This window comes from Centruroides sculpturatus, unplaced genomic scaffold (assembly GCF_000671375.1).
Source record: "Centruroides sculpturatus isolate CEXI.00-Female unplaced genomic scaffold, Cexi_2.0 scaffold1374, whole genome shotgun sequence".
Lineage (NCBI taxonomy): Eukaryota > Metazoa > Arthropoda > Arachnida > Scorpiones > Buthidae > Centruroides > Centruroides sculpturatus.
In genome coordinates this window covers 16,981-43,874 of record NW_019385511.1, presented here as the reverse complement: position 1 = coordinate 43,874, position 26,894 = coordinate 16,981, and the positions used below count along the sequence as shown (strand labels likewise).

Sequence of the window (26,894 nt, the reverse complement as noted above, 5' to 3'; positions counted from 1 at the left end):
AAATTATCCCACGAGACAAAAAAATAAACCTTCAAAAATAATTTGACTCTCTCCGAATCCATGCAACACCTTGCCTATGGGTCAAAGTTACTGTTTATTTTTTGCCATTAATGATGATAAATTATGAATATTCCGTGAGTAGATCGTTGAAACTAATTACGTAATTAGTTGTTAAGGAACTACAGATATTTTGAATCTATAAGTGAAAGGTCGTGTAGTAATTAGGCCTGTACTATCGAATATGATATAAAATATGTTTTATATATAAAATTAAATTTTCTTCTGAAAATTAAACAAAATATTATAAAACATCTGTTAATACTTGATGGATAATACATGTATTTGTGTCGAGTAACCGGTTGAGTTCAGTGCAAAAGTCAGACCCACGCATGAGACAAAATCGTCGCTCTCCTTGATAATCGCCCACACATGGCTGTACATCGATAGCGACAAATGGACACTCGAATTCTTTTAAATTTGAACTATAATCGGACAAGTTGAGAAAAAAGAGAGAGAGAGAGATGGCAAGGGAAAATATTAATAACATTACATAATATTTATTTGTAATTTGTTGAATATTTGAATTCATCGATAAACAATCGAAATTTCATTCGTTTAACCATTCCAAAAATATCTAAAGTAATTTCCTTGTTATATAAAATGCAGTAGGAATACTGGGTTTAGAATAATATTGAAAAAGTTATTATTCTAACAATCTCTAAAAACAATCTATATTTTGTGACTGTGTGGGTGCGTTTGTATATATATATATAAATTATCAATAAATTTTATCTAAAAGAATTTATAACTTTAAATTTTTTTAATTAACTAACATGACTGGAAAACAAATTTTACTTTGGACTACCGCACCAATTCGATGTACTGTACAGTAGCCTATACCAAATACAAAATTATTTACAATACAAAGCTATTTTGATCTATTTTCATTTATATCTGGCATGAAAATTAATTATGTAAATATAATAATTATATTCAAGGTTATTATTATTATTATTATTATAAATTGTTAATTTTAACTTTTTATGGTTTGATTAAAATAATTTTTTTAATAAATAATTTGTTTTATTAGTATTTACAAATGAATTTACTGATTTATTTTTATTTCAGGCTCCAGTTACTTACAATATTTAGAAAAATATTTTCTTTACATTTGTAAATTTAGTAAAAAAAAAAAATGTATTAATTAATCATCTATATATATATATAGTACAAGATAAATTAATTCTCTAAATCATAAATTATTTATCTATAATAGTTACAAATATCTATCCATGTGTACTGTTTACCATGTATAACATAGTTTTGTTAATATGCAAAACAATGTACTCATAAGTATTGTACAGTATATCATCATGTTAACTATAACAATAGTTATGCTTTAAATTACTATTATTAGAATTAAAATAACTAAGCTTCTCAACTTTTAGTAGAATGGTTTTTGTAGGGAGCAACCGATAAAAATCTAAGAAGTTTAAAGTATTGCATTGCCATTCGCCTTTGCAATTCGATTTCTTATAAGAGTGCATTGCCATTCGCCTTTGCAATTCGATTTCTTATAAGAGTGTATTGCATTGCCATTCGCCTTTGCAATTCGATTTCTTATAAGAGTATTCGTGTTTATGAAATTTCATTCATAAGTATTTTTAATATGAGATATTTCTTTGGAAAAAATAATTCTTTTATACAGATTAAAATCTGGTTAGAGAAACATTAAAAGTCTGCTCGCAAATAACTTTTTTATTAGGCTCTAGTAATAAAAATTTATCTTTTATAAACTATTATTAAGTCTAAACATTAATGTAATACAATATAGATGAGGGACATTAATTTATCAGGAACATATATGAAAGAATTTTCATTATGTAATGAAGTGATCCATTGAATGGATTTAAACTCAAGGTGAGTCCCATTAGACTCACGATCGTTTTTGCATCCTTACGAGTAGCCCAGGCGTACTCTTGCTTAAAACAATAGACAGTTTCGTTACGCAGATCGCTCCCTGATTTTTTCTCCTCCTCTTCTTTTCGCCATTTGACTCCTTTGAGGTGTGCCGTCTCCCCTAAAAAATGAACAGTCGACGACCCGAGGGAAGTATGGCATCGTTACACCTGCTGAAATCTCCCATAATTCCTCCTCGTCATACCTTGTCAGTTTTTCTCTGCTCCAAGTATAATATAATGAGGACGATGATTTTTTGTAGAGTCTCACTCGTGTTCAGAATAATTCATCACCCTTTGCACTCTTACTACTATTAGAAAGAAAAAAAATAAAGCTTCACCATCAAGGACGAACGAATTATGCTACTTCCACCATCAAAAATATGTTTTGTTTTCTTTTTAATTGCGAGACATTCCCCGAGTGTGAAAATCCGTGACCCCTATTGTTCGGTGTAAAAAGCTAAGAGAAAAAGAAAAGCAAAGCTACTCCACCTAAAGGTACCGACGTCATAATTAACGTTCTCTTCTGAGCGAAGCGAACTGAAAGAAAGCCGACATAGGAACCACAAATACATCACCTGCTGAATTAAGATTTTTCCTGGGATTTTAAATCCATAAAAATCCTAAAACAATTCTTTAAATAATTGAAATAAAAAATAACAAATACATAAATCAAACATTAAAATAATTTCTACATTTACCAGTAGAAACCAATGTATGAATTTATTTTTATTTGATATGTAGGGCCTATATTTGCACTGAAGATTTCTTAGAAATTACAAGAACTAGAATAGTGAAATTTCTTATTTCCTCGCAAAGTTTTACATTACATCGAAGCTCTTATATTTACTGCACAATACATTTCTTTCACACTAATCTTTACGCAATTTTATGTAAACTGACACAAATTAATTATTATGCAATATGTTTTATCATTTCTTTTTTTCATTTCCTCCTTTTTATTACATATCCCCGGAATCTGAATTGTACTGTGACTGAAACATTCAAAGTTTATATACTACTTTAAATATTCCTGAATAATTAAATAAAATAATAAAATTATAGTGAATGTTCTAGTACTAACAATATAAGATTTTTTATAATATAAAATTTAACAAAAATCGTTTAGTTACATTAAAAAAATTCCAGCAACGAGTTGCATGACTTTCCTGGCAAAAAAGTTAAAATTGTGTGTGGAACCATCTGTTATGAGATTTTATTTTAAAAACTTTTTAGATTATTTATTATAAAATGGCAAAAAGCTTAATTTTGAGAGTATAGAATTCAAAATATTCTGAGATTTTTCATGAAGTAGACGATACAGCAGCAAGAAGGACGAGTGCCTCCTGAGATTTTTTATCGCTAACAGGATGCTTCATGATTAATTTCTTTAAAATGATGCGCTTATATTTTAACATTTTTATCATTACTTTTAAATTTTACGTTGTAAGTTTATGTACTTTATTTTAAGTGATTATTAAGAAAATATTACATACTGTATCTACATCGCTCTTTCTTTAACACGAATTCAGAACCGCCTCCTGAGATTCGCTCATGGAGTTGTCAGCGTATTTTCTAGACCTGACTTCATCTAACCGATATATTGCGTTATTCATGCGCAATATTTAATCGAAATCACCCATTCAGAACATGAAATTTATCCGTTGAAGAGAATAGCTAATATTAGAAGAAGTTAAGCGCATAAATCAAATTGGGAGAAGAGGAAGCATTTCATCGTTATGAGGACGAAATGTGTAACGCCTCATCACTTTGGATGGCAGCTGACTCGCGAGCGAGTCATCGCCCGGCCAGGTTCAGCACCCTCCGAAGTCACAGCCGTGACGTTGCTAACTTTTCTTCGTCTTATGATAACGTTTTCGATTCGACACGAGATTAACATCATAATTTGTTTATCATTTGAAGAAGAGGCAAAACTTTCGGCATGAAATCTATTCCATGCCCCAATTATTACTAAATATACATGTTTTATTTTTATAAACTAAAATAATTTGGTGTAAACAAGTGGACTCATTCTTCCAATTAAACTATTTTTAGTTTGATATTTTGATTTATAAATATTTTTTAAATCGAATTCGAATAAGAAGGGAATTCGCTTTCACAGAATAGGAACTAATTTCTAAAGTTTATCGAAAGTGATTTTCAAAATTTCGAAATAAATTTTCGTTTTAATACAAATAAATAATCAATTTTTACTTTACTTTAGGAAAAATTGTGGGAATATACTTTATATAAAAGTATTTAATCGAGGTAGCGAGTTACGATTACATTTAATCTAGCCTCTCTGAGTCTAAGACCGGAAAAAACGTTCACCATTTCCGCTTTCCTGTTTCTGGTTAATTAATAAAGTGGCTATATCCATACGGAATAGGTTTTCTTTTTGTCGTATCGATCATAAGAAGTGAGATCGACGCAGGCCGTGGACGCGTCCCTGAACTACTTTTTGTTCGTCAGTAGGCGACACTCTCGATGTACCTCCCACCGAAGCGACACCTGCTTCAAACCGGTTCGTTACAGCTTTCACCTCCCTCTGGCGATAGGCACCGTTAGCCGAGATTTAGGCCAGGATGAAAAGAGGCCAGTCGCAGTTGAGCTTCTATCGGTGACGGACGAATCATGCTTTGATTGAACATGTTTGATTCTTCTACTTTACAAAATGGATTTAGAGTTAGATATTTGGGATGCACCTCCTTTGGCCATGGAAAACGTCAAGTGGGTATCTCCATTCTTCAACGACCTCTTTTGGAATTATATTCGGCTGCCCGAAGAAGAGGAGAAGATCAAAGAAGTGCTCATCCTCTGGCTCTGACACAAAATTTGGATGTCTCTGATTATGGCTTAGTAGTTGCTGATTCCGAAGTAGATCGAAGATCTGGTGAAACAGTGCCTGTTGTTACGAAAGTGATCACACCCTTGTCCAATATTGTCTTGTGGGCATCAGTTCGATTTAATTCTAGAATTATTAAAAGAAAAACGTTTGGAGCAGCCTTCGTACCTATCGCTTGTTCTGAAGCTGTTGTGGATCCTAAGTCTTATGTGCAACTAAATTCTAAACAAAGATTTTTGGTCAGTCTCACTCATCCTTCTATCTTCGCATGTCTTTTACGGAGTGTCGCCACTCCGAAATTATTGGAATGTCATGCATTCGTTTGTGCTACTGCTGAAGATGCCATCACTCTCTGTTCTCATCTGGGAACAGCTAAAGATGATGGTTTACCAATCTCTACAAGTGTGCCACGTGTAATGCCTATTGTAAATCGGAATGAAGATAATACAGTACCTTGGACAGAAGAAGAGTCTCCTTCCGACATCACTATACCGAGTGAATTGGCTCCTCTTCCTCCTCGACCGTCTTATTCCCTTGTGCATAACATTAACGACAGAATCGAAAATACAAATAAAGAATGCGAAAATAATAAGAGAGAAAATGTTATGAAAAAATCATCACATTTTAATCAAAATGGACAGTATCGAATACAAGATTCCAGAAAGACTGTTCTTCCAAATACTCGCCGAATGACGAAAAGATACAACGAAAATGGAATAAAAAGAGGACCCTCTTTTAAATCGCTCTCTCCACGTAAAAATGTCATAACCTTGAAAGTGTCCAGTCCAAAATTCTCAAACAGAAGTAGCAAAATGTCAAACACCTCTAGAACCAATAGTGAAATAGGATCTTCTCTGGCTAGAATTGAGGAACGTTGGGAACCTTTTTGGAATCCTTATAGGAATGATTATCGAGCGAGTGGGTTTTGTAAAACACCTAGTACTTCTGGTGCTAGTGCATTTTCGGAACACAGAATAAGAATAAAGAAGAAAGATATGGCTACAATGACGGATGATTATCTCTGGACAGACGCTAGCAGTTGGTTGCCAAGTGACGGACCTGAGTCGTGGATTTCATCTCCAACCAATACATCTGATTCTGCCTGCGTTAAATCTCCTAGTCCCAGAAGAGTTTTAGAAGAGATGACTCAGACACGTACAATGACGTTCAGCAGCGAAAGCGAAGAATCATCCATAGATGAACCATGGCATAAAAAATTATCGGATAAAGAAAGTAATTCAGGAATTAAACTTACTTATTTTGGTTACGAATGTTATCGACCAAACACTTCCGAGAAGCCAAATGTAATTAGCAATAATTCTGAAATAAATCGAAGATCTAAAGAAACACATAAAATCCATAAGGTAATTCCATCCAACGATGTAGTTCACAACAATAGAATTTCAATAGATGTAACATATCCGTCTCAGAGACTGAGCACACCTGATAGTAGCATCTATTTGGTGCCAAATCCAAAAACTACTTGTCATATTCCACACGGAATAAGAAGTTATAATAAAAGTGGTTCGGTAAAGAACTGGTCTAATCTTAGTCAAGTATCAGATTCTTCTTATAAACGAGCAGCAACGCTTCCAGCTCCCAAAAATCCGAAACAAAACGCAACCAAAATGATTCGATGGTCCTCAGAAGAGCGAGTGAGAGGAAAACATAACTTTCTCGCTACTATTAAGAGAATTAGCCAATCTTCTTTCCGCAAGGCCAAACAAAAAACCGGAAAATTGATTGAAAGTTTTAGAAATCGTGTAAAAGATGGGAAAAAATCAAAAAAGAAAAATGGTATTGATTATTCTGAAGATTCCGCTTATGATACATCGGAAATATGTCTTAGTCCGCATGGTCAACCACATGGTCATCCGCATACAGATGTCAACATGAAAAAACATGGCATGTCCTGGAGTTTTCAAGATCTAAGACTGTCAAATTCATCCCCTAAAGATAAAACGCAGCATAGACCTTCCAGTCCAACCGGATCTGCTCTTGGAGGAAGTACAGCTCGTCAATTAGTGATGAAAAAGAAGCGTAGAAGAAGAAGAAGGAAGAGTGGAGTTATGAGAGGACATAGTTCCTCAGATTCTGGAGTAGAAGAATATCATTCAGATTATTCAGAGACTATGAACAATAATAAATCCGAAATGGAAATGAAGCATTTTGCCGATCAAGTCACTCGCATTCGAGTGAAGCACGGAATAAACAAGGACGGTTTCCATCGTTGGTCACAAACGGACATACGAGAAGAACTCGGTTATATTCCGTGAAATCATTTAACTGCAGTAAATCAATCAACGCTTGGAAATAAACTAAAACCAAACTGAGTACAAAATTAACAACTTACGAAAGGACTTGAGATGCTCAAAATTCGGCCGGAAGACTCATAATACAGTGTACAAATATGGGTCGAGTGAATGATTGTTTTCGACTTCTAACCCCAATAACTTTGGGTCGAACTTAACCTGATTAATGTGGGTTAACTTATATTTTTGTAACTTATACAATTAACGTTTTATTTGCCCCATGTTTAAACCATGCTTTCCCAAAATAAAAACATTTGTGGAATCACTATTGAATTTTGTTGTCGCTTTTTAACTTAAGAAACTCAGAAAAAAAAAATACATATATCTATATGTATTTACATATTCACATATATTCCATGTATATATTATCCATAACCCATTTCTATTATATTAATATAATAGAAATAGATTATGGATGAAAAATATTTAGTAGACTATTAATATTTCAGATAGTTAAATACAAAAGAAGCTGAAGCTCCTAATTGCTAGATGACACTTCCGGTCTAAGGTAACAAGAGTCCATGACTCGTGCAAATTTTTTTTTCCTCCTTTTAAAAGTTTTTCTTCTTCACTCGACGTACTTCTATCCGATAATCATCGACTCAACTATTGCCTGTTACACCTGCCTGATTTTGATAGCTTCATCTATGCACAGCTTAATTGTCTTTCGGAAATGAAAAACAAATTGGATAACATTCTTGATTTCCGACTAAAAGCGATTTTCTCAAGAATGAAAAATCATTAGAACTACCCGCGTCGTTAATTCGATAATAGTAGCTCGAGACAGACTACACCCATTAACTGCCCTTTTTTACCTTACATAGACTTACTACGATAGAGAAATGACTCTTTCCATCATGCTGCAGCCAGAAAAAAAAACTAAATGTAGGACATTTTGCGTAACCATGTTAATTACTTATTGGCATTGTTAAGAGTTTAAACTTTCTAACTTTCAAAAAATTCATCAGTATTTAATAATGACCTTATTTTTTGTTTATTAGTAATTAAAAGTAAAATAGATAGAGAACTCGATAATCTTTTAATTTTTTTCAACAATGATACATGAACATTCTTTTAAAAAAAAGTTTTCAGGTCAAATGCATCTCGAGTTTGTTTTAATAACTTGATGACGCAATTGTTCTACTTAGAGAAATAAAATTGAAATTTTATATAACAGAAGAAGTCACCTTAAAATTTATATAAATAGACGGATTTAGAAAGCTTCCTGGAAACTTTGTAAAAGTTTGATCCCGAATTTCCATCCATTATATATTTTCCTTATATAAATTTATCAGATGAAATCTCGTGCAGTTTCTATAAAATGTCTACAGGAAAGTGAGATGTCCTGGTTATAGGTTATTCACGTTACATTATCAAAAAGAAAACTAAAACAAGCCACAGTGAGCAATTCATATTTTCCTCACAAAAATATTATGGCGCCATCTATTATGATTATCAAAAATTATTATTTCGAAATTTTTTATGTACAATTTCTATTTAACGAAATCCTGTTTTTAGTCCGATATACTAATGTATATTAATTTAACATTTAAAAAAATTGACAGAATTATTTTTGGTTGATTAATTTGTTTGCGTGATTGCATTCAAATAGCAGTTTAAATTATAAGTCTAGTCGAATATTTGTTTTAACACTAACACTGAGGAAGCTGTATTAAAATCTATAGAATAAATATAAGAATTTAATAATATAAATTATTTTACAACAAGATGCGAGAGTCTATAATAGAAGTTTCCAATCTTTTACTGGAAAGATCATGTGAGCTGACAAGGTTAAGTCAGGGCCATGTACAAAAGATATAGTCAGAGATTATGTTGGTTTCATTTCTGAATACCAATGGACATAAATCAATGTGAGATTTGAATTTTCTTTTTCGAAAGGATGTCATCAAAATCGGGAATAAATTTTGTGTCATCCAATATTAAAATCTTTTATATATATTAGAAAGCGTTGATCGATATTTTGATTTGATATAGCAGATTTTCTTTTCGAAAAAGTTTGTCAGCTAACGAGTAAGGTAGGCAAAAGCAAAATAGAAAACATTCCCCGTGCTTGACTTTTAAAATTTTCTTCTTCCTTGTAAAAATTTAACATATTTCTCTCTTTAAGTTATTTACATTTTTGTAAAAACGTTTGCAGCAACGTCTATAAAATTTAGTTGACTTTTCAAAAGTTTATATGTTTGAACTAGTTCGAATGTTGATGATAGAACATGTCGGTGAAAATAAGCTATAAATATGCTTCGGGCCATAGGTTGGAGACTCGGTCTACAATTTTGAAGTGAATGACACATTAAGTCAATCACTTCGAAACGTAAGCAAAGTTTGAATATTTCGTCAATGTCGCGTATCTTTAAAATCGAAGTAAAGTTTAGATGCATAATAATGTAGAAATAATGTAAATATCGTAGTTCAAATGACATATGTGGCAGAATGTATGAAACCGCTGAACATTAGTTGTTAGCCCTTTGGCGAAGCGCGTTTGCGCTTCGCCAAATGGCTAACAACTAAACCATATGGAGTTTTCCGGGTTTCTTCACGTTTGTAACACTTAAATAGGGGTCATTTTCCCAAAGAAAGTCTTTCGAAGAGGCATCCCTTCGGCAGATCGCCTGTGTGTTGCGTTTCAATTCATAAACAACAATCAAAGTCTGATTATTTATAGGCCTATATATAAGCCTAAACACTTCTAATTAGATAAACGTTTGCTATTTAAAATTTATATAGTTTCATAACTTTATAACTATTTTTTTATTTCAATATTTCATTTTATAGATCTTGAAGCTCTAAAATTTTTCAAATGATCAACTTTTGCGTACAAAATAGTAATGGAATTTATTCCAAAAACGTTTCTCAATCATTTCAAAATGTATGCAAAGTTCGAATATCATTTCAATCAGTTAACGTTCCATGTTTATATACATATATAAAATTATGTATAGCGTATTCCAGAAGGGCATAGCAGGCTTATATTTCTGATTCTAGTAAATATAAAAGTGTGAAACTTTGAGAATGTCAAAACTGCATGCTTTTTGGCATTTTGATCTTTAATTAAAGATCAAAACGGTTATAATGTCAAATTGTAACTTACTGTACAGTACATCATAAAGTGCATTGTTTTAAAGAATTTCTATATAAAGTGATAAATCCAACAATGTAATCAGATTTAAAATTTAATGAACGGCTCGAAAGTTATATAGGGAAAAAAACATATTTAATGGTTTTATTATAAATGCAAATAAACTGTTTTCCACTAAACGTTTTCTTCAGAATAATCAGCCTGTTTAGAGAAATATTGGAAATCGTGTTTACCATAAAATTTTTTTATGAAACCGAAACATAGAAAAATAAACATTAATTTATTGTATTATTACACATTCCTCTATCTTCCCGGCAGGTTCACTTTAAGCTGAGCGGCTGCTCAAATTATTGCCGCGCACGAGGATATGTGTTGCGCAAGCGAGCATGCACATTGATTTGAATTGTTGTTTACTGATTTGTCACTCTGTCTGTGACATGATTATTGCTACGTATATTTCGATTAAATACAGTACATTAAATCATTGACAAAAGATAATATTTTGTATGGAAGTATGTTTTAAAACGAATTTTAATCTTCACTTTATAATTAATTATTTTNGATTTATTTGCTGAGAAAGTGGTGGATAATGATATTATTGGTACAGTACATTTGTCACAAAATAAATTTCAACTTATGCATCAATAAAATCTGTTTCTGAGCTGAGCATTTGCTTGTGATAGCCTCGTCAATTAATATGCAAAAACAAAGTAGAAACAAGACAGGATACAGTGGAAAATTTTTCAGTTTGCCTCTTTCCAGTCTGCCTCATGAGCAACATACGCATGAAAATGCCACATGTTCAAAGACAGCATATGATAACTTAAAGGTAAAAATTTCAAGCTATTATTCATGGCTATCGGAAAATAACACTCGCATTTAAATCTACAAAAGAACGTAGTTAATTAATTAATATAGTTGCTTACTTACCTCAAAACTTACAACAAACAGCTAAAAAGATTACTTTTATCTGCACATCTATTGTACTCATTAGCCGGATACCATATGCAAATACATCGTTACTGTGATCTCCAACACTCATGTACTGTATCTGTACATTACAAACGAGTCGGATTATCCAATCAAAACACGCATATCATGAGTTTCCACTTCACCCCTACATTCGTCTTTGTCCCAACTTTCCCAAAAGATCGCAATTAATGATGCTTTTCTCTGATTACGAGTTTGGCTTGAGTCTTATTGGCTTGGTTGAAGAAAGTCAGGCATCAAAAACTATTGACAAATTATTTCTGTTAAGATATGTCAGAAATGTTTTATTTATCCCTAATACAAGTATGTACAGGTATAGTACTTACTATTGCGATGAGTCAAAAAATGATCCTCCAAGATTTCTACATTTTTGGATTCAGGAGATCTTGAAACGTCGAGAAATGCAAGAAATTCGGGGGTTTTCTGTATGTATAGATGTGTGTGGGGGCCATGATTTTGTTTACCTACTTTTGAGCGTAATAACTTCTGTGTTTTGTCAAAAATTTCTGAAATTTTGCTGGGATGTTTGAATATTAGGGGGATTGATGCTATTATACTATGATGGTGAAAGATGGACGGAGTGGGGATCAGTAGCGTAGCGTAGTGGGGGCGGCAGGGGCGGTCCACCCCGGGCGGCACTTTTAGGGGGCGGCAAAATTTCACAATAAATAATAATAATATCTTGTAAAAATTTGAACCATTTCATTTCATATTTTTGTCGCATCTTCGATTCGGCCCGATTGAAATGAGCACGGAATTTTTCATTACTTATTCTGTGACGAAACTGAATTTTAGTCTTTTAAATTGAGATACCTAAATAAGAGGGCGGCGAAATTTTCCTCCGCCCCGGGCGGCTGACATCCACGCTACAGCACTGGTGGGGATCGTGTTTCCTATCTCGATTACAGTCGGAATTAATGACGATTTTACTAATTACTATCATTTGCAGTTTTTCTTTTTCTTTTTTTTTTATAAAACCCATCCCTAACCTCTCAAAATTAAGCTTTTTGCCATTTTATAATAATGAAATATAAAGTTTTTAATAATAAAATATCATAACAGATGGCGCCATGTGCAGTTTTAAATGTTGCCGAGAAACTTAAGCAATTCGTTGCTGGATTTTTTTTTTTTTATGAAAACGTAAAGCCGAGTGTTACTACAGTATTATCGAGAGTATTTACTTAAATTCTGGATAGTAGTTACATTTCTATTCAGTGTTACTCGTCTATAATACTGGCAATTACAAAAGACGACCCTAAATCTTATAGATCAGTGCATTTCGACCTTTTTCTTATGCGGACCGGTAAAATTACGGATAATTTTACATGAATCAAGTAATTATATGCGTCTATGAATTATGCTTATTTATTAAACTTATATATGCTTATTTAAAGTTTCCATAGTAACAAAGTAGTATAGTAACTCTAGATTACAATTCAAATGTCATCCGTAATCAACTGCACCAGCTTCAGTACGATAAAATAAGCGGACGGATGGCCGAACGGGGGAACAGGTTTAGCCACCGTAGTGTGCAGACGTGTGATGGCCTCGCTCCCTGTTACTAGTGCCGAAAGCATGGGTGATTCACCCAGTACAACACGTTATAACAGAAGTGCTCTTTCGAATGCCGAAATTATGAAATTATTAAATTTTCCAAATGATGTAGACTGGCGGAAGACCCTACTGTTTGTCGTCGATCCAGGAAACGGTCCTTACAACATTGAAGACTTTGTACCTGAACTGAAGGAAATTATCGACTTAAAGGATATCATTCACTTTGGAGTTTCTGTAGTGACTCATGTCTTTACGATCGGGCTTAAGAATGAAGCTTCCGTGGAAAATCTTTTAAATAAAGGAACGATAAATGTAAAAGGTAAGCCCTGTAATATCATAAGTATAGAAAACCGGAAAATAATAGCCACAATACACTGGCTCCCTCCCGAACTATCTCACGAGCTTGTGACGAAACATTTTATAAACTACGGGAGAATAGTAAAATGCGAATTCGTCAAATGCAACGTCGAGGGATTAGAGCATATCCTTACAAACAAACGACGGATATGGATAGAGTTAAAAAGGGATGTGAACTTAGAATCACTACTATACTTTATTAAGGTCAAAGGTATGTCAGGAGCTGTCGTAATAGCCGGTCGTCCCCCGTTATGCTACCGATGTAAAAATAAGGGCCACTTACGGAGGCAGTGTACTACGCCGAAATGTAAAAAATGTAACAAATTCGGCCATAACGACGATAAATGTTTGGGAGTCACTTTCGCTTCCAAGTTACAAAATAAAACGGACTGGGCAGAAATTATGGACGACCTCGACAAAGAATGTTCTGGAAGTATCCAGAACAAAGGAAATAGCTTAACTACTGCCGCAGGCATTAACGAACTCCAGATACCTCTAAACAAAGAGGTAAATGAAGCAGAGGTAAGTGCTGCCCAGAATCAGACAACAACAAGCATTGAAAAGGATGAAACAACAAACCCCCCGGCTGTACCTTACAATAATGAAAATTCGTCACCGCTCCTAACAGCTAAACGGAGGAAAAAAACAAAATTCCTTCCCAATATTAATATTACGAGAAATACGATAGCGGCAAAAGACCAAGAAAATGACATACTCACCTTACAAAATAAATTCGACTGCCTTATGGAAACGAACGAAATGGAAACAACCTTAGAGAACGATAAATTAGAAGAGAACAGTAATGATAAAAACANATCGACGCTCTACTGTATACTATTATTATTTACAGATTCAGCAATGGGAGTTCGATTCAACACTCAAGACAAATCTGGCACTGATTATGGAGTTGCCATTAATGAGTAAGTTGAAAAGAAATATTTAATGACAAATATGAATAGAACTCTTCTATTCAAAACTATTTATAACTTGCTTTTGAATAACTCTAAGGATTTTCTACCTATTTTTTCAATTTTCATATAATTACTATTTTCGTTTCTCTATGGATTATTGTACAACAATAATCCATAGAGTTAATAATCTATGGATTATTGTACAACAATAATCCATAGATCCACAAACTTAGCTTTACCACTATGAAAAGTCATAATTGCAATTTTCATACAATGGATAGTATTCTCCTTATGACCAGACTCCTCCAGACTCACAGACACACTAGTTTCATGCTGTTAAACACTTTCTCATAAAATACAACTTGCTTTATGTGCCCTGTGATTTTTCGAAAAAAACGAAAGAGTTTCCATTTACGCATACAATGCAACCCTTGCTGCCTCTTCCATAAGGGAAAAATACACTAAATATCTTTTAAATACGATTTTACATTCAACGGCGCAATTAAGCATATTAGTATAACGGTATCAAACTATTTGAATGTAAGGTAGTTTTGCAATAAGTAAAAAATAAATTATTTTTATCCATTGTCACACTTTTGTTATTAAGTATGTATTAGAGACCTTTCATTCGTCTAAACACACAAGAAATGAAGCTGGTTCCAAAAAGTAAAATTTTTTGATCTTAGCTTTGCATAACCCTGAAATCAGTGGGCGTATTTACAATCTCAGCATCAATTCAGTCATATGTTACCGGAAGTGACGCAACTGCTGGCGTTTATGAGAAAACACAAATGCTGTCTGTCTGAATATCAGAAAAAAAGAAAAATGGCGAGAAGAGATAAACGAATGAATATTTTGTAAATTTCTGTAACTGTTAATAATAAATAAATTAATATTAATATTACACTTTAACAACTAACACTGTTTATGTCATGTTTGACATAACTATATATCTAACGTATCTAACGAATAACGTATTTTACGAAGTTTTAAATCCGAAACAACGTAAGTGATATTGTTTCAGTTTTAAAATTTTAGAATATTTTTTACAATGTGAAATATATTTCAGTTACTTGAAGCATTTATAATATACCACATTGTGCTTTATAATTTAGTATAACATCCGCAGTTATCCAATGGTNTTGCTTTTGAATAACTCTAAGGATTTTCTACCTATTTTTTCAATTTTCATATAATTACTATTTTCGTTTCTCTATGGATTATTGTACAACAATAATCCATAGAGTTAATAATCTATGGATTATTGTACAACAATAATCCATAGATCCACAAACTTAGCTTTACCACTATGAAAAGTCATAATTGCAATTTTCATACAATGGATAGTATTCTCCTTATGACCAGACTCCTCCAGACTCACAGACACACTAGTTTCATGCTGTTAAACACTTTCTCATAAAATACAACTTGCTTTATGTGCCCTGTGATTTTTCGAAAAAACGAAAGAGTTTCCATTTACGCATACAATGCAACCCTTGCTGCCTCTTTCATAAGGGAAAAATACACTAAATATCTTTTAAATACGATTTTACATTCAACGGCGCAATTAAGCATATTAGTATAACGGTATCAAACTATTTGAATGTAAGGTAGTTTTGCAATAAGTAAAAAATAAATTATTTTTATCCATTGTCACACTTTTGTTATTAAGTATGTATTAGAGACCTTTCATTCGTCTAAACACACAAGAAATGAAGCTGGTTCCAAAAAGTAAAATTTTTTGATCTTAGCTTTGCATAACCCTGAAATCAGTGGGCGTATTTACAATCTCAGCATCAATTCAGTCATATGTTACCGGAAGTGACGCAACTGCTGGCGTTTATGAGAAAACACAAATGCTGTCTGTCTGAATATCAGAAAAAAAGAAAAATGGCGAGAAGAGATAAACGAATGAATATTTTGTAAATTTCTGTAACTGTTAATAATAAATAAATTAATATTAATATTACACTTTAACAACTAACACTGTTTATGTCATGTTTGACATAACTATATATCTAACGTATCTAACGAATAACGTATTTTACGAAGTTTTAAATCCGAAACAACGTAAGTGATATTGTTTCAGTTTTAAAATTTTAGAATATTTTTTACAATGTGAAATATATTTCAGTTACTTGAAGCATTTATAATATACCACATTGTGCTTTATAATTCAGTATAACATCAGCAGTTATCCAATGGTTAACGAAGCCTTGGTATTGGTTCAGTGCCATATTCAACCTTAGTCCATTAGGGAAAAAATTTTATAAAGATATTGACACTATTCACGAATTCGACAGAAAGGCAAGTCCATTCGTTTTTATTCATAAACTATTTACATTGTTAATTAAAGAACGAAAACAATTCAGGTAATTAGAGAAAAGAAACAGAAAATGATCGAAGAACTGAAAGACAATCAAACAATCGACAACTTTCAAGAAGAAAATGAAGTTCCAGGGGTAAAGAAGAGGCGAGCATTTCTGGATTTACTGCTTTATCATCATTTAACGGATAAAAGTCTCAACGAAGAAGATATCAGAGAAGAAGTTGACACATTCATGTTCGAAGTAAAATCAGTTTCATTTACTAATTTAAGAAAAAAATAATTGGAGGGTATATAAAAATTGTCTTTTTTTTAGGGGTACGACACAACTGCAATGGGTATTAGTTGGTCTCTTTATCTACTCGGATTGTATCCCGATATACAAGAGAATGTTTACCAGGAACAAAAAGAAATTTTTGGTGAAGACATGAATAATCCTATTTCGTCCGAAGACCTTAGAAAAATGAAGTATCTGGAACGTGTTGTCAAGGTAACAATTTACTTTTAAATGCCTGGTGAAAGGTAAAATTTAGACATTTAAATTATCAACAACCGTGAGGCATTTAAGTGAGGGCTTATCAGACCAATGATGGGCAGAAACGATTTGGAATCGAAGCGAAAAAGTTTGATAAACACAAAAATCACTACATAAGTATGGGAACGAAAAACCCAAAATGCACTTTGGACTATTTACCGAGAGAAAATAGTCTTTCATCAGTTGCTATTAACTAAAAAACTTTAATATATTTAAAATTATACAAGGAAAATGTAAACTTAAAACAATGTTTAAAGCTGTACAATATAATTATGAAAACGCCGTTATAACTGTACGAGCACTAAGCATTATCAGTGTAGACAGGTATAATAAAGAGGTGCTACATTTATCGATTTTTACTCTTAATCAGAAACAATAGATAAGGAAACTTTTACTATTTTCCAATTCTATCTCCATATACTTATGTATCTATGACATGTATTTCGCATTTTTTCTTTTTTATATTAATAGAAACTTTTTTGTATTTTAACAGAAAGTATTTAAGAGCAACAAACCATTTTTAAAATTTTGTGAATTTTGTTCGTAAATACAAAAAAAAATTATGATATCAAATACTCGACAACTATTTTGAAATATTAAAGTAATTTCAGGAGACACTCAGAATCTATCCTCCGGTTCCAGTCATAGTGAGAAGGAATCCATCCGATTTNTATGATATCAAATACTCGACAACGATTTTGAAATATTAAAGTAATTTCAGGAGACACTCAGAATCTATCCTCCGGTTCCAGTCATAGTGAGAAGGAATCCATCTGATTTGAAAGTGGGTATGTATCGCATTTTAAGAGTAAATACGCTTCCCAGCAATTACAAAAATTCCATTGATAACAATGAAATTATCTTTCAGGTGATTATATTTTGCCGGCAAAATCGTCTGTTGCAGTAAACATTTATGGGATTCATCATAATCCAACAGTTTTTGTTAATCCCGACGTGTTCGATCCAGATCGATTTCTACCAGAAAACTGCGAGAAACGTCATCCCTTTGCCTTTCTACCGTTCTCTGCCGGTCCACGCAATTGCATAGGTAAGTAATTGTGATATGAGACAAAAGCCTCTTGTGCTTCTGACGTATTTACCATTCTCCAGGTCAAAGATTCGCCATGATGGAGATGAAGACAGTTTTAGCGAATGTTCTTCGACATTTTCGAGTGAAGTCTTTAGACCACAGAGATAAGATTTTCGAATCTGCCGACGTCATTCTTCGTCCGAAATTCGGTATAAGAATGATTGTCGAAAAACGATAAAGAAAGAAATAGCTTCTTTCAGAAAGTATAAAATCTATAAATTAACGAAACAGTTGTTCATAATACAATGTTTCATGTATTCCAGATTCTTATCAATATGATAATCCGCGCTTCAATAGTGTAGACATTGGCCAAAAAAGGTCAATGTTAGATAAAAGAAATAGAAGGCGACCTGCAAACGTTGACACATACGTCTGATTTCTTTCAGCTCTTTTCTTTTCTATGTTATTAAAACGTTTTTATACTACGTTTGTCAGAAACAATTGAACTTTTTCGCAATTTATATTACTGTGATTTATTACGTGTGAAAGGTGAATGCCGTCTTCCATCTTTGTCATCTGACATAGACCCTTTCCGTTTAGATTGATTAATGTCGCTGTGTCGAAAATAATATACTAAATTTCAGTAATAAATTTTTTAAAAATATATTTTAAAGCGTTTAGTGTATTTATTTATCTTACAACAGAGCAGTCGGAATGCTTTTCACGATAATTTAATATGATAATATTATAATTTAATCGTGTATTTTTCTGTACATCATGCTATTCCTGTGAGTGTGGTGCCAGTCACCTGTCTAACTTCTTTTAGAGGAAATATTTGAATCAAATTATTATACTTTCCGTTACAATCTGAAAGTTAATATACAGCTAATGGAGGCCTTTTTTTCTTTTTGCCGTGTATTTCTTCTATCCATTGTCATTTATTTGGCTCCATTCTCGAAAATAAAGAGGAACAGTAATCAGAGTAATAAACAAACATTCATTCACACATACAAACAAACGCACGACAATCGAAATTTATAAATGTACAATCTCTTTCAAATTGCACCCAAATGCAACATTTAAGTGAAAAATTTTTCATGGACATTTGATTCCGAGCAATGATTTATTGTGTTTTGCTAATTCTGTTTGACATCTTTACGATGTCGAAAAACTTCATTGGATTTTTTATACCTGTTCGTTTACAACAATTGATTGAATGCATCTAATTATCTTACTATTAAAGATTTCTTATAATTTACTCTCAAGTTAAAAGTAATATTATGCACTTCATTATTCCACAAGAGGAGGAATCAGGAAAATTGTGTAAACTGTCCTGGCAAAAATGTTTAAATTGTGTTAATTGTGTGAGAAAATAAAGCATTTTCCCATACAATTAACAAATAACAAATATTAAATAACAATTAACAAATAACAAATATCCCACCAGATTAACAAATAACAAAAACCGTTTAATCAATGAAATAAAACAAAGAGATACATAAATCGAGGTACATAATATAACCTATCGAAAATCGAGCCTATCTAAAATACACCTTTAAAACTGGAGAGAGAGGAAGAGTTTACAATCGGTTAAATATAATGATACCTCTGTCGTTCAAACTTGAAGAATGCGATATGAATGCTAGAGAATCGGAGCAACACTATCTTCTTATATTAGTAAGGCAGGTTCTTTCTGGCCATAGACTGCGGTTAATATGGCAAATTCTCTTGGATGTAAACTACCACGAACTCTTGAATTTTTTCCCTTTTTATTCTACGTTTTCACCAATCGGATTTTAGTATTCTGATAATCTGATAGGACATACAAGTGACGAAAGAAAGCAGATGTTCGTCAAATATGTGCGACGACAACTATCTAAGGGAACTTCTACTTCTTTTTCCGACGAAATACGACGACTTTTTGTCTATTTTGTAGCTAAAATATTACATTGAATGATTAATCAAGTGGGAAAATCAAAAACTGTATCAACATGTTATAAATAAAATGAACAAATTATCGAAAGAATTGTTTCCGCTCTCGCATTCTCACATTTGTATGTTACTGTGCTAAGTTATGAAAACACATGTTGTTAAACATAACGGCAATAAGCATTGTTTCCACTTCAATATTCGCCGACAAACGACAAAGACTTAAGCTGGTAAAAGGAAACGAGTACTACTTAGTTTCGTCGTTTCCGAAAATCACACGATAACAGATAAAAAACACAACATCTGTTGGCAATAAGAATAGGCAACGCGGGCGCCGTGGCTTAAGGAAACACCTGCAATAAAAGCGTAGGCCTAACTGAAATTTTCCAGTCCCTGAAAGATCGGTTTGACTTAATTGACATTTAGCGTAAAATGAACCCTCATAAACGTGCATTCACATACCATCAGAATAAATCTCACTCCCGTTTGGATAGATTCTATATTTCTAGTCACCTCCAACAGATAACATCAGAATGCGAAATTATTCCGAATCACTTAACTAATCATAGCGATGTTATTTTAACACTCGACTTAAGAAAGAGGAACTGCAAATCCAAACATAGAGTAAATACACCCTGGAAAATGAACGTAAATCTACTGAAACAAGTCGACTTTTTAACTGAAGCAACCCAAGCGATATTTAACACCACGGGAGAAAACGACTGAGATTGGTGGGGAACTGTGAAAAGAAATATTAAAAATATCGCAGTTAAGATAAGTGTAAATAAAGAAAAACAACGTCGTAAAGAATACGAAAACGGGATACGAGAGCTGAAACAGGCATATATGGACGAAATCCAATACCCTGGCAAGCATCAAACAGCCATTGCAGACGCAAAAGCCAAACTAAAGGTATGTCACGAGAACCGTCTATATGAAGCATTTATCCGATCTCGTGCAGAGCTTTGTGAACAGGAAACCCATCCATCCAAGAAGTTTTATCAAATGGAACGAAAGCATAATCAATATAAAACGATCAGTACAATAAAAAATGGGAATAATGAAACAATAACTGATGATGAAGAAATAACAAAATTTATTCACCAATACTACTCAAAAATATTCGAAAGGAAAAGTTTTCACAAAGGAAAAGCACGAGACCTCATGTCTCGAATGCCAAATCTTAATTAACGATAAGCAGAGTACTGAGCTAAATAGAAACATCACTTATGAAGAATGCAAAGCAGCGCTAAATAGCATAAGAAATAACAAATAACCAGGACAGGATGGGCTACCCGCTGAATTTTATAAATAATTTTTTTCCTTGATAGGGCAACGATACGTCAACATGATCAAGAACTCTATAAAAACCAACAAACTGATAAATGGCTTCAATCACGGAATAATCACCCTTATTCCTAAAACCGACAAAAAGGAAGAGTTAACGAAAATCAGAAACTGGAGACCCATCTCACTGCTCATTACAAAATCCTCACTAAAGTCCTAGACTTCAAACCTGCGTCCCCTCGATCATTGACGAGCACCAAACCTGTGGCATAAAAAACCGTTCCATCCACTCTAACATCTTCCTCTCTCAATCCATCTACGAATTAGCCAGCCAATGTCACGATACATGCGGCCTTCTACAAATAGACCTCCATAAAGCCTTTGATAATATCGGGCACGATTACCTTCGGTCGGTCTTAAACCACAATAACATTGGAGAAAACTGTTTCAAATGGATAAACTTATGTTACGAAAACGCCACCAGCCGAATAATAGTAAACAGAAAACTTACAGAGAAATTAATCTGTACAGTTCTGTACGCCAGGGCTGCCAATTATCCATGCTTCTTTTTTATTATTTGCATGGAACCTCTTTTCCGCCATATTACAGCTGACAGTAACATCAAAGGATACCGCTTTCAAAACAATCTTGACAGCGAGATCAAATACACTGCTTATGCGGACGGCATAACGTTGTTCCTTACTGACATAGACAGTATTAATATGGTAAGTTTAGTTTTCGAGAAATTTAAAGATACCTCTGGTACGGAAATGAATCCACAAAAATTCAGAGGACTCTGCATTGGAGCCTGGGAAAATCTCCCGTCAAACTACTTAGGATTTAACTGGTTCAAGTTCAAAAGTTTGGGAATACTGATACGTAAGAGTAGCAACGAGCAATGTAACAAAAACATCGAGAAGGTGAGAAAGGCCTCTTACACATGGAGAGAAAGAAATATCTCAATTACTGGAAAGGCTAAACTAGCGAATATCAAACTGCTGAGCCCTTTTTGCTATGTTATTAACACGCAACCACTCCCCAAGAGAGCGGTGACGCAAATCAATAGAATATGTGCCACTTTCATCTGGGCTCAAACTTCGAACCGATAAGAAGAACGGCGTAATATAATAGTTTAGAAAACGGAGGAGCTGGCTTATTGGAAGTCTCCCTGAAAACCATAGTCCAGAGAATCAAATTGATAAATAACCTGCACAAATATTGTATCTGGACAAGTTTAGCGAAAGCATTTCTCCAACCTCACACCAAATATAATCATAACTACTGAGAAAATACACAGACTAAGACCACGAACAATACTGCTTGAAATTGTACGATGCTAGGTTTCTCATTTCCCGGTCTTTTGCTTGTCCCGGGATTCCGGGATAAAAGTGAACTGTTTCCCGGGATCCCGGGAAATCCAGGGATAGAATCAATTATTTTTAAGGTATACAAAATATCTTGAAATTAAATGATATAATTATTTTTCATTTTTTAAAGCAATTTTAAAGTTCTATATCATTCAAAATCATATTAATAATGCTGTGTAAGATATATAATAAAAATTACCTTTGAATTACGTAGAAATTTTCACAAATAGAAACAATTTATTAAAGTTTGCTAGAAACTGCATACAACAACAACAACAACAAAAATGCTTTGAATTGAGTTAAAAATTAAAAATTGAACTTACAAGTTAGATGGAACTTATAACTTAGAAGGTGATTTTCCTTTTTTAAATAAAATATAATACAAAATATTGTAAACTTTTATAAGATTTTAAAAAGCAAAGATGATCAATACTCCGATCACTCACTCTAATTCTTATTTTAGTAATGAAAAGTCTTGCTACCGAGAATGCTCTTTCCGATTCAATTGATGCGATTGGAATCGTGTTTAATGCATTTAAGAGAAGACAGATATTNGCATTTCTCCAACCTCACATACCAAATATAATCATAACTACTGAGAAAATACACAGACTAAGACCACCAACAATACTGCTTGAAATTGTACGATGCTACAGAACAATGAAGGAAAACTTCTCCGATGAAATCATCTTTACATCAACACCAAAAGAGCTCTATCATAAAGTAATAGATAAATTTATTCCGAAACCCCAAAACCGTATAAATCAATTCAATTTGAAAAGTAAAAATATAATTAAAATCATTTCAAAACTAAATATCCCTAGCAAAGAGAAAACCATCTTTTGGAAACTTCATCATAACTGCCTACAGACAAACGAACGGAGAAGGCAGAAAAAATTTACAAACTGCACAGACTGTCCCATATGCTACAACAAAGAAACGCTCGAACACACCATCCTGGAATGCAAACACACAAACCTACTCTGGACAACATTAAGTAACAAATGTTCTCTAACACGAACGCACAATATAGAAGACATCAAACGGCCTTGTGAGTATACAGAGACTAAACAGCAACTAACAATTCTAATCATTGCGATCAACGCAATCTGGACGAGCAGAAATTTATTCTATTACAAAAAAACCAACGAACAAATAATCTTTTCCATTTTTAAAAACCTAATGGAAAACCAACGACAACTGCTAGAGTACAAAAAGCAGAACTTTAGAGCCGCCGCAAACTACAGGATGCGGGAGCTAGCGTACGCTCGCTCGCGCTTCTAAGCCCCGCCTTTTTCGCCATGATGCTATGAGCCATTTTTGCTAGGTAAGCTACGCGAGCACGAAGCAGCCGCAAACTACACAACGTTTGCTCGCGTAAGGTAGTCCACATGACGTGGATTCCACAGATGTAGATTGGCTATAGAACAAGATTTTATTATAACCTATACTTGTAATCAGTCAGTTATCGTTCCGAACTTTGAAACAGCATGGAAAAACATGTTTACTAGTTAACTTAATCATGTAATTTACGTACATGGATAAAATTCTATTATTTATTTTTCGATATGTGACATGTTTATGTAGTCATCCGTCTTCCCCGCTCTCTCTTGCTAGCGTAAATGCTCTAGTTGTTGAATTCTGTGAACAGCGAGCGTACTCTCGTATCGCTGCGCTAGCGAAGGAAAAACAGCACGGGCAAGAAGAAAGGGGCGGAGTCTTCGATGTCATCAGTTGTGCTAGCGCATGTTTGCTAGCGTTTTGCTCTCGCAAAGCGCTACTTTGCGGCGGCTCTTACGTATATTGAAAAAGAAAACTGGATAAAGACTGGACTCATTATGAAACGTAATAGTTCACTACAGCTAAACCTGTAACGCTGTTGTAAACTATTGAATATTTTGAATGTAAATATGTAAGTATTTTATAACCAACTATTTTGGAATAATTTCTGTATAAATATAGTGTTCTGAAAATAAAATTATTTTAAAAAAAAGGGGGAGGCGCCGTGGCTTAATTAGATAAAGCGCCTATCTAGTAAACAGGAGATCATGAGTTCGAATCTCTACGGTGCCTACTGTGTGACTTTTGCATTTTTACAAACTAGAAAGATGTTCTTAAAAATTCACAAGAAATTATTCCCAATACTTTCTGTTATTTCCCGTTTTATTGTTGTGACCATTTATTTTTTTAAATGTTTTTTTAAATCCTCTCCATTTGCTGTCCACTTGTTGAATTGTCACCATTATCTTACCTGTGGAATTTAATTGATCACAAATCATTGTCCATACCTATAAATGAAAATTTTTAGCTGTTATTTCATATAAAAAAAGTTTAGAAACATTCTCGATAAATTAGCTGACAATCTCTTAGTCACATTGTATATAGAGTTATTTTTTCATTTTTTGCAAAAGAACATCTTTAACAATAGTTGAAAATATAACATAACTGCATATAGTGATTATGCAATTTATTTGAAGCAAACAGAAAACACATCTTACTAAATAAAATAATAGAAAATTAAACAATTACAAAAGTAATACACAACTGCTTGTCTTTTGTACAGAGTTGAATGAAGTATGAGTAGATAATGACAATTTTTCTAAGAAATAACCTATAATAGTTGTCCTGCCAGATTTAAAGAAACAGTGGAAAATGTTTTATATATAACATTTTTAGAAAAATTTAGTAAAAAATAGTATTTACTTGTTTGTGAGTATAACGTGGTGAATCAAATGTTTCTTTATGTTCCTTCACTAACGATATTAAATTCAATATAGCTCAATGAAGCCATTGAAAGGTGCTACGGACATAATCGTCTATTTCTATTATTAAAAAAATATATGTATATATATGTCAATGATTTGAACCTGTCTAATTTAAATGTTTATCTAATATTTTAATATTTCTCTTAATACATATATATCTACATATAACACCTGGATTTACTGTAACAGATAATATGTATTAAGAGAAATATTTCTCTTAATACATATATATCTACATATAACACCTGGATTTACTGTAACAGATAGATTTTTGGTAACCACATTTTCTTCCTTTTCTTTGTTCTTTTCAATTGTATCTACACTTTCTGAAGAAACAATTGAATCAAACTTAATTTTTTTCAAATTGAAATCTGCTGGTAGTCCGAGTTCTTCCTTCATACCATATTCATATATCAATTTCTGGAAGAAGGCATCTACCGCTATTGAACGTTATAAAAAAAGAGTGTAAAGATCATTTTAATCCTTTCATACAATAAATAATTAAAATTTACCATTAGAAATATTTTTTGCCATTAACAGTTGTAATTTTATTTGTTCGTACGAGAAACACACTTTTGTCATGGGAGCAGCCATGTTGAATCAACGCCAAGCTCGACAATGAACTCGCTAGCACTCCGAGCTTACCAATTTCGCTAAACATGACGTCACATAGCTTTAAAGTAAACGCCAATGAGCGTGGCACTCGGGCGAAAGTATACAGGCTGAGCGTGCTGATAGTAGAATTAGCTCAGAAGTAAAAGCACCCAAAGTGTCTGACCCTGCGTTTCCTCTCGTACCGCGCACGATTACTCTCGCAACGACTTCCGTTGCCGCGGCTAGGGGTCTTCTACCTTTGGGTCGTTTAGTCATAATCCCACGAACAATAGCTTCGCGCCACTGGCCACTCGACCAAGCACATGTACAAAGTGTCCGTTACATCTACAATATTTGGCTATGTCTTGGCTACTTTAATATTATTCTTGTTAAACTTTTGCGCGTTTTAGCTGGCAACACTGGCTCGACCATGAAAGGAAGGCCAATATTTAAACAAAACTTAATTTTCTAATAATGAGTGGTTGTTTGTTTTTTGAGCAATAAAATAATTCAAAAATAATATTTAACGATACAATAGCGACGATTATTATTTTAAAAAATTTTGTTAGGCTTTAAATTTTGTTAGGCATCGATGAAAATTCAACGCGAAGTAGGTTACCAATATACTAATATACTAATTAATAGCGATTTACTAATATACTAATTACATGGGATATACTAATATACTACACTAATAATGTATTTTTCTATTCTTTTTGGTTATCCGATTTTTTCAGTTATCCGACCAACCCGAATTTCCAATTGAGTCAGATAATCGACGCTCTACTGTAATAAGGAGAGATCCAGGATCAGTTTGAACTGATGCTCGTCTGGGAGGATGAACCAAACTGTACACAATCATCAGTCTGTACACGTATAAGAACTGTACTGTTGTGGAATGCGAATTGCTTCCACTTCCTTGTCTTATCATTCCAAAGAAACGCTAATTGAAATGAAAACATAAGTTAAGGTTTAATACAAGATTATATAATCATTACACTAAGTCAATTTTACCTCTAATGGGTCCTGATTAAAGT

The 26,894-nt window shown here is 33.2% G+C and overlaps 3 protein-coding genes across 3 annotated transcripts; all 3 read left to right on the top strand.

Annotated features, from left to right (window-relative positions):
* Positions 1-4,390: 4,390 nt before the first annotated feature.
* Positions 4,391-7,350, top strand: LOC111639675. The gene has a single exon (XM_023385595.1). The coding sequence runs from the start codon at positions 4,608-4,610 to the stop codon at positions 7,077-7,079; it is 2,472 nt and encodes an 823-aa protein (XP_023241363.1). The 5' UTR covers positions 4,391-4,607; the 3' UTR covers positions 7,080-7,350.
* Positions 7,351-12,744: 5,394 nt separating this feature from the next.
* On the top strand, positions 12,745-13,908 carry LOC111639676 (the record flags this gene model as incomplete). Its single annotated transcript, XM_023385596.1, has 1 exon — positions 12,745-13,908. A coding segment is annotated over exon 1 (1,164 nt), but the record flags the coding sequence as incomplete, so codon positions are not given.
* Positions 13,909-13,957: 49 nt separating this feature from the next.
* On the top strand, positions 13,958-18,581 carry LOC111639679 (cytochrome P450 4C1-like). Its single transcript, XM_023385600.1, has 8 exons — positions 13,958-14,033; positions 16,205-16,331; positions 16,397-16,594; positions 16,667-16,840; positions 17,607-17,673; positions 17,754-17,933; positions 17,996-18,124; positions 18,239-18,581. Exons 1-8 carry the CDS (start codon positions 13,972-13,974, stop codon positions 18,349-18,351), a joined length of 1,050 nt encoding a protein of 349 aa, XP_023241368.1. The 5' UTR covers positions 13,958-13,971; the 3' UTR covers positions 18,352-18,581.
* The last annotated feature ends 8,313 nt before the right edge of the window (positions 18,582-26,894 follow it).

Coding starts and splice junctions, on each gene's coding strand:
- LOC111639675 (XM_023385595.1), top strand. CDS start 4,608: ATGTTTGATTCTTCTACTTTACAAAATGGATTTAGAGTTAGATATTTG.
- LOC111639679 (XM_023385600.1), top strand. CDS start 13,972: ATGGGAGTTCGATTCAACACTCAAGACAAATCTGGCACTGATTATGGA. Junction 16,332..16,396: donor TTCACGAATTCGACAGAAAG/GCAAGTCCATTC, acceptor AAAACAATTCAG/GTAATTAGAGAAAAGAAACA. Junction 18,125..18,238: donor CATTCTTCGTCCGAAATTCG/GTATAAGAATGA, acceptor CATGTATTCCAG/ATTCTTATCAATATGATAAT.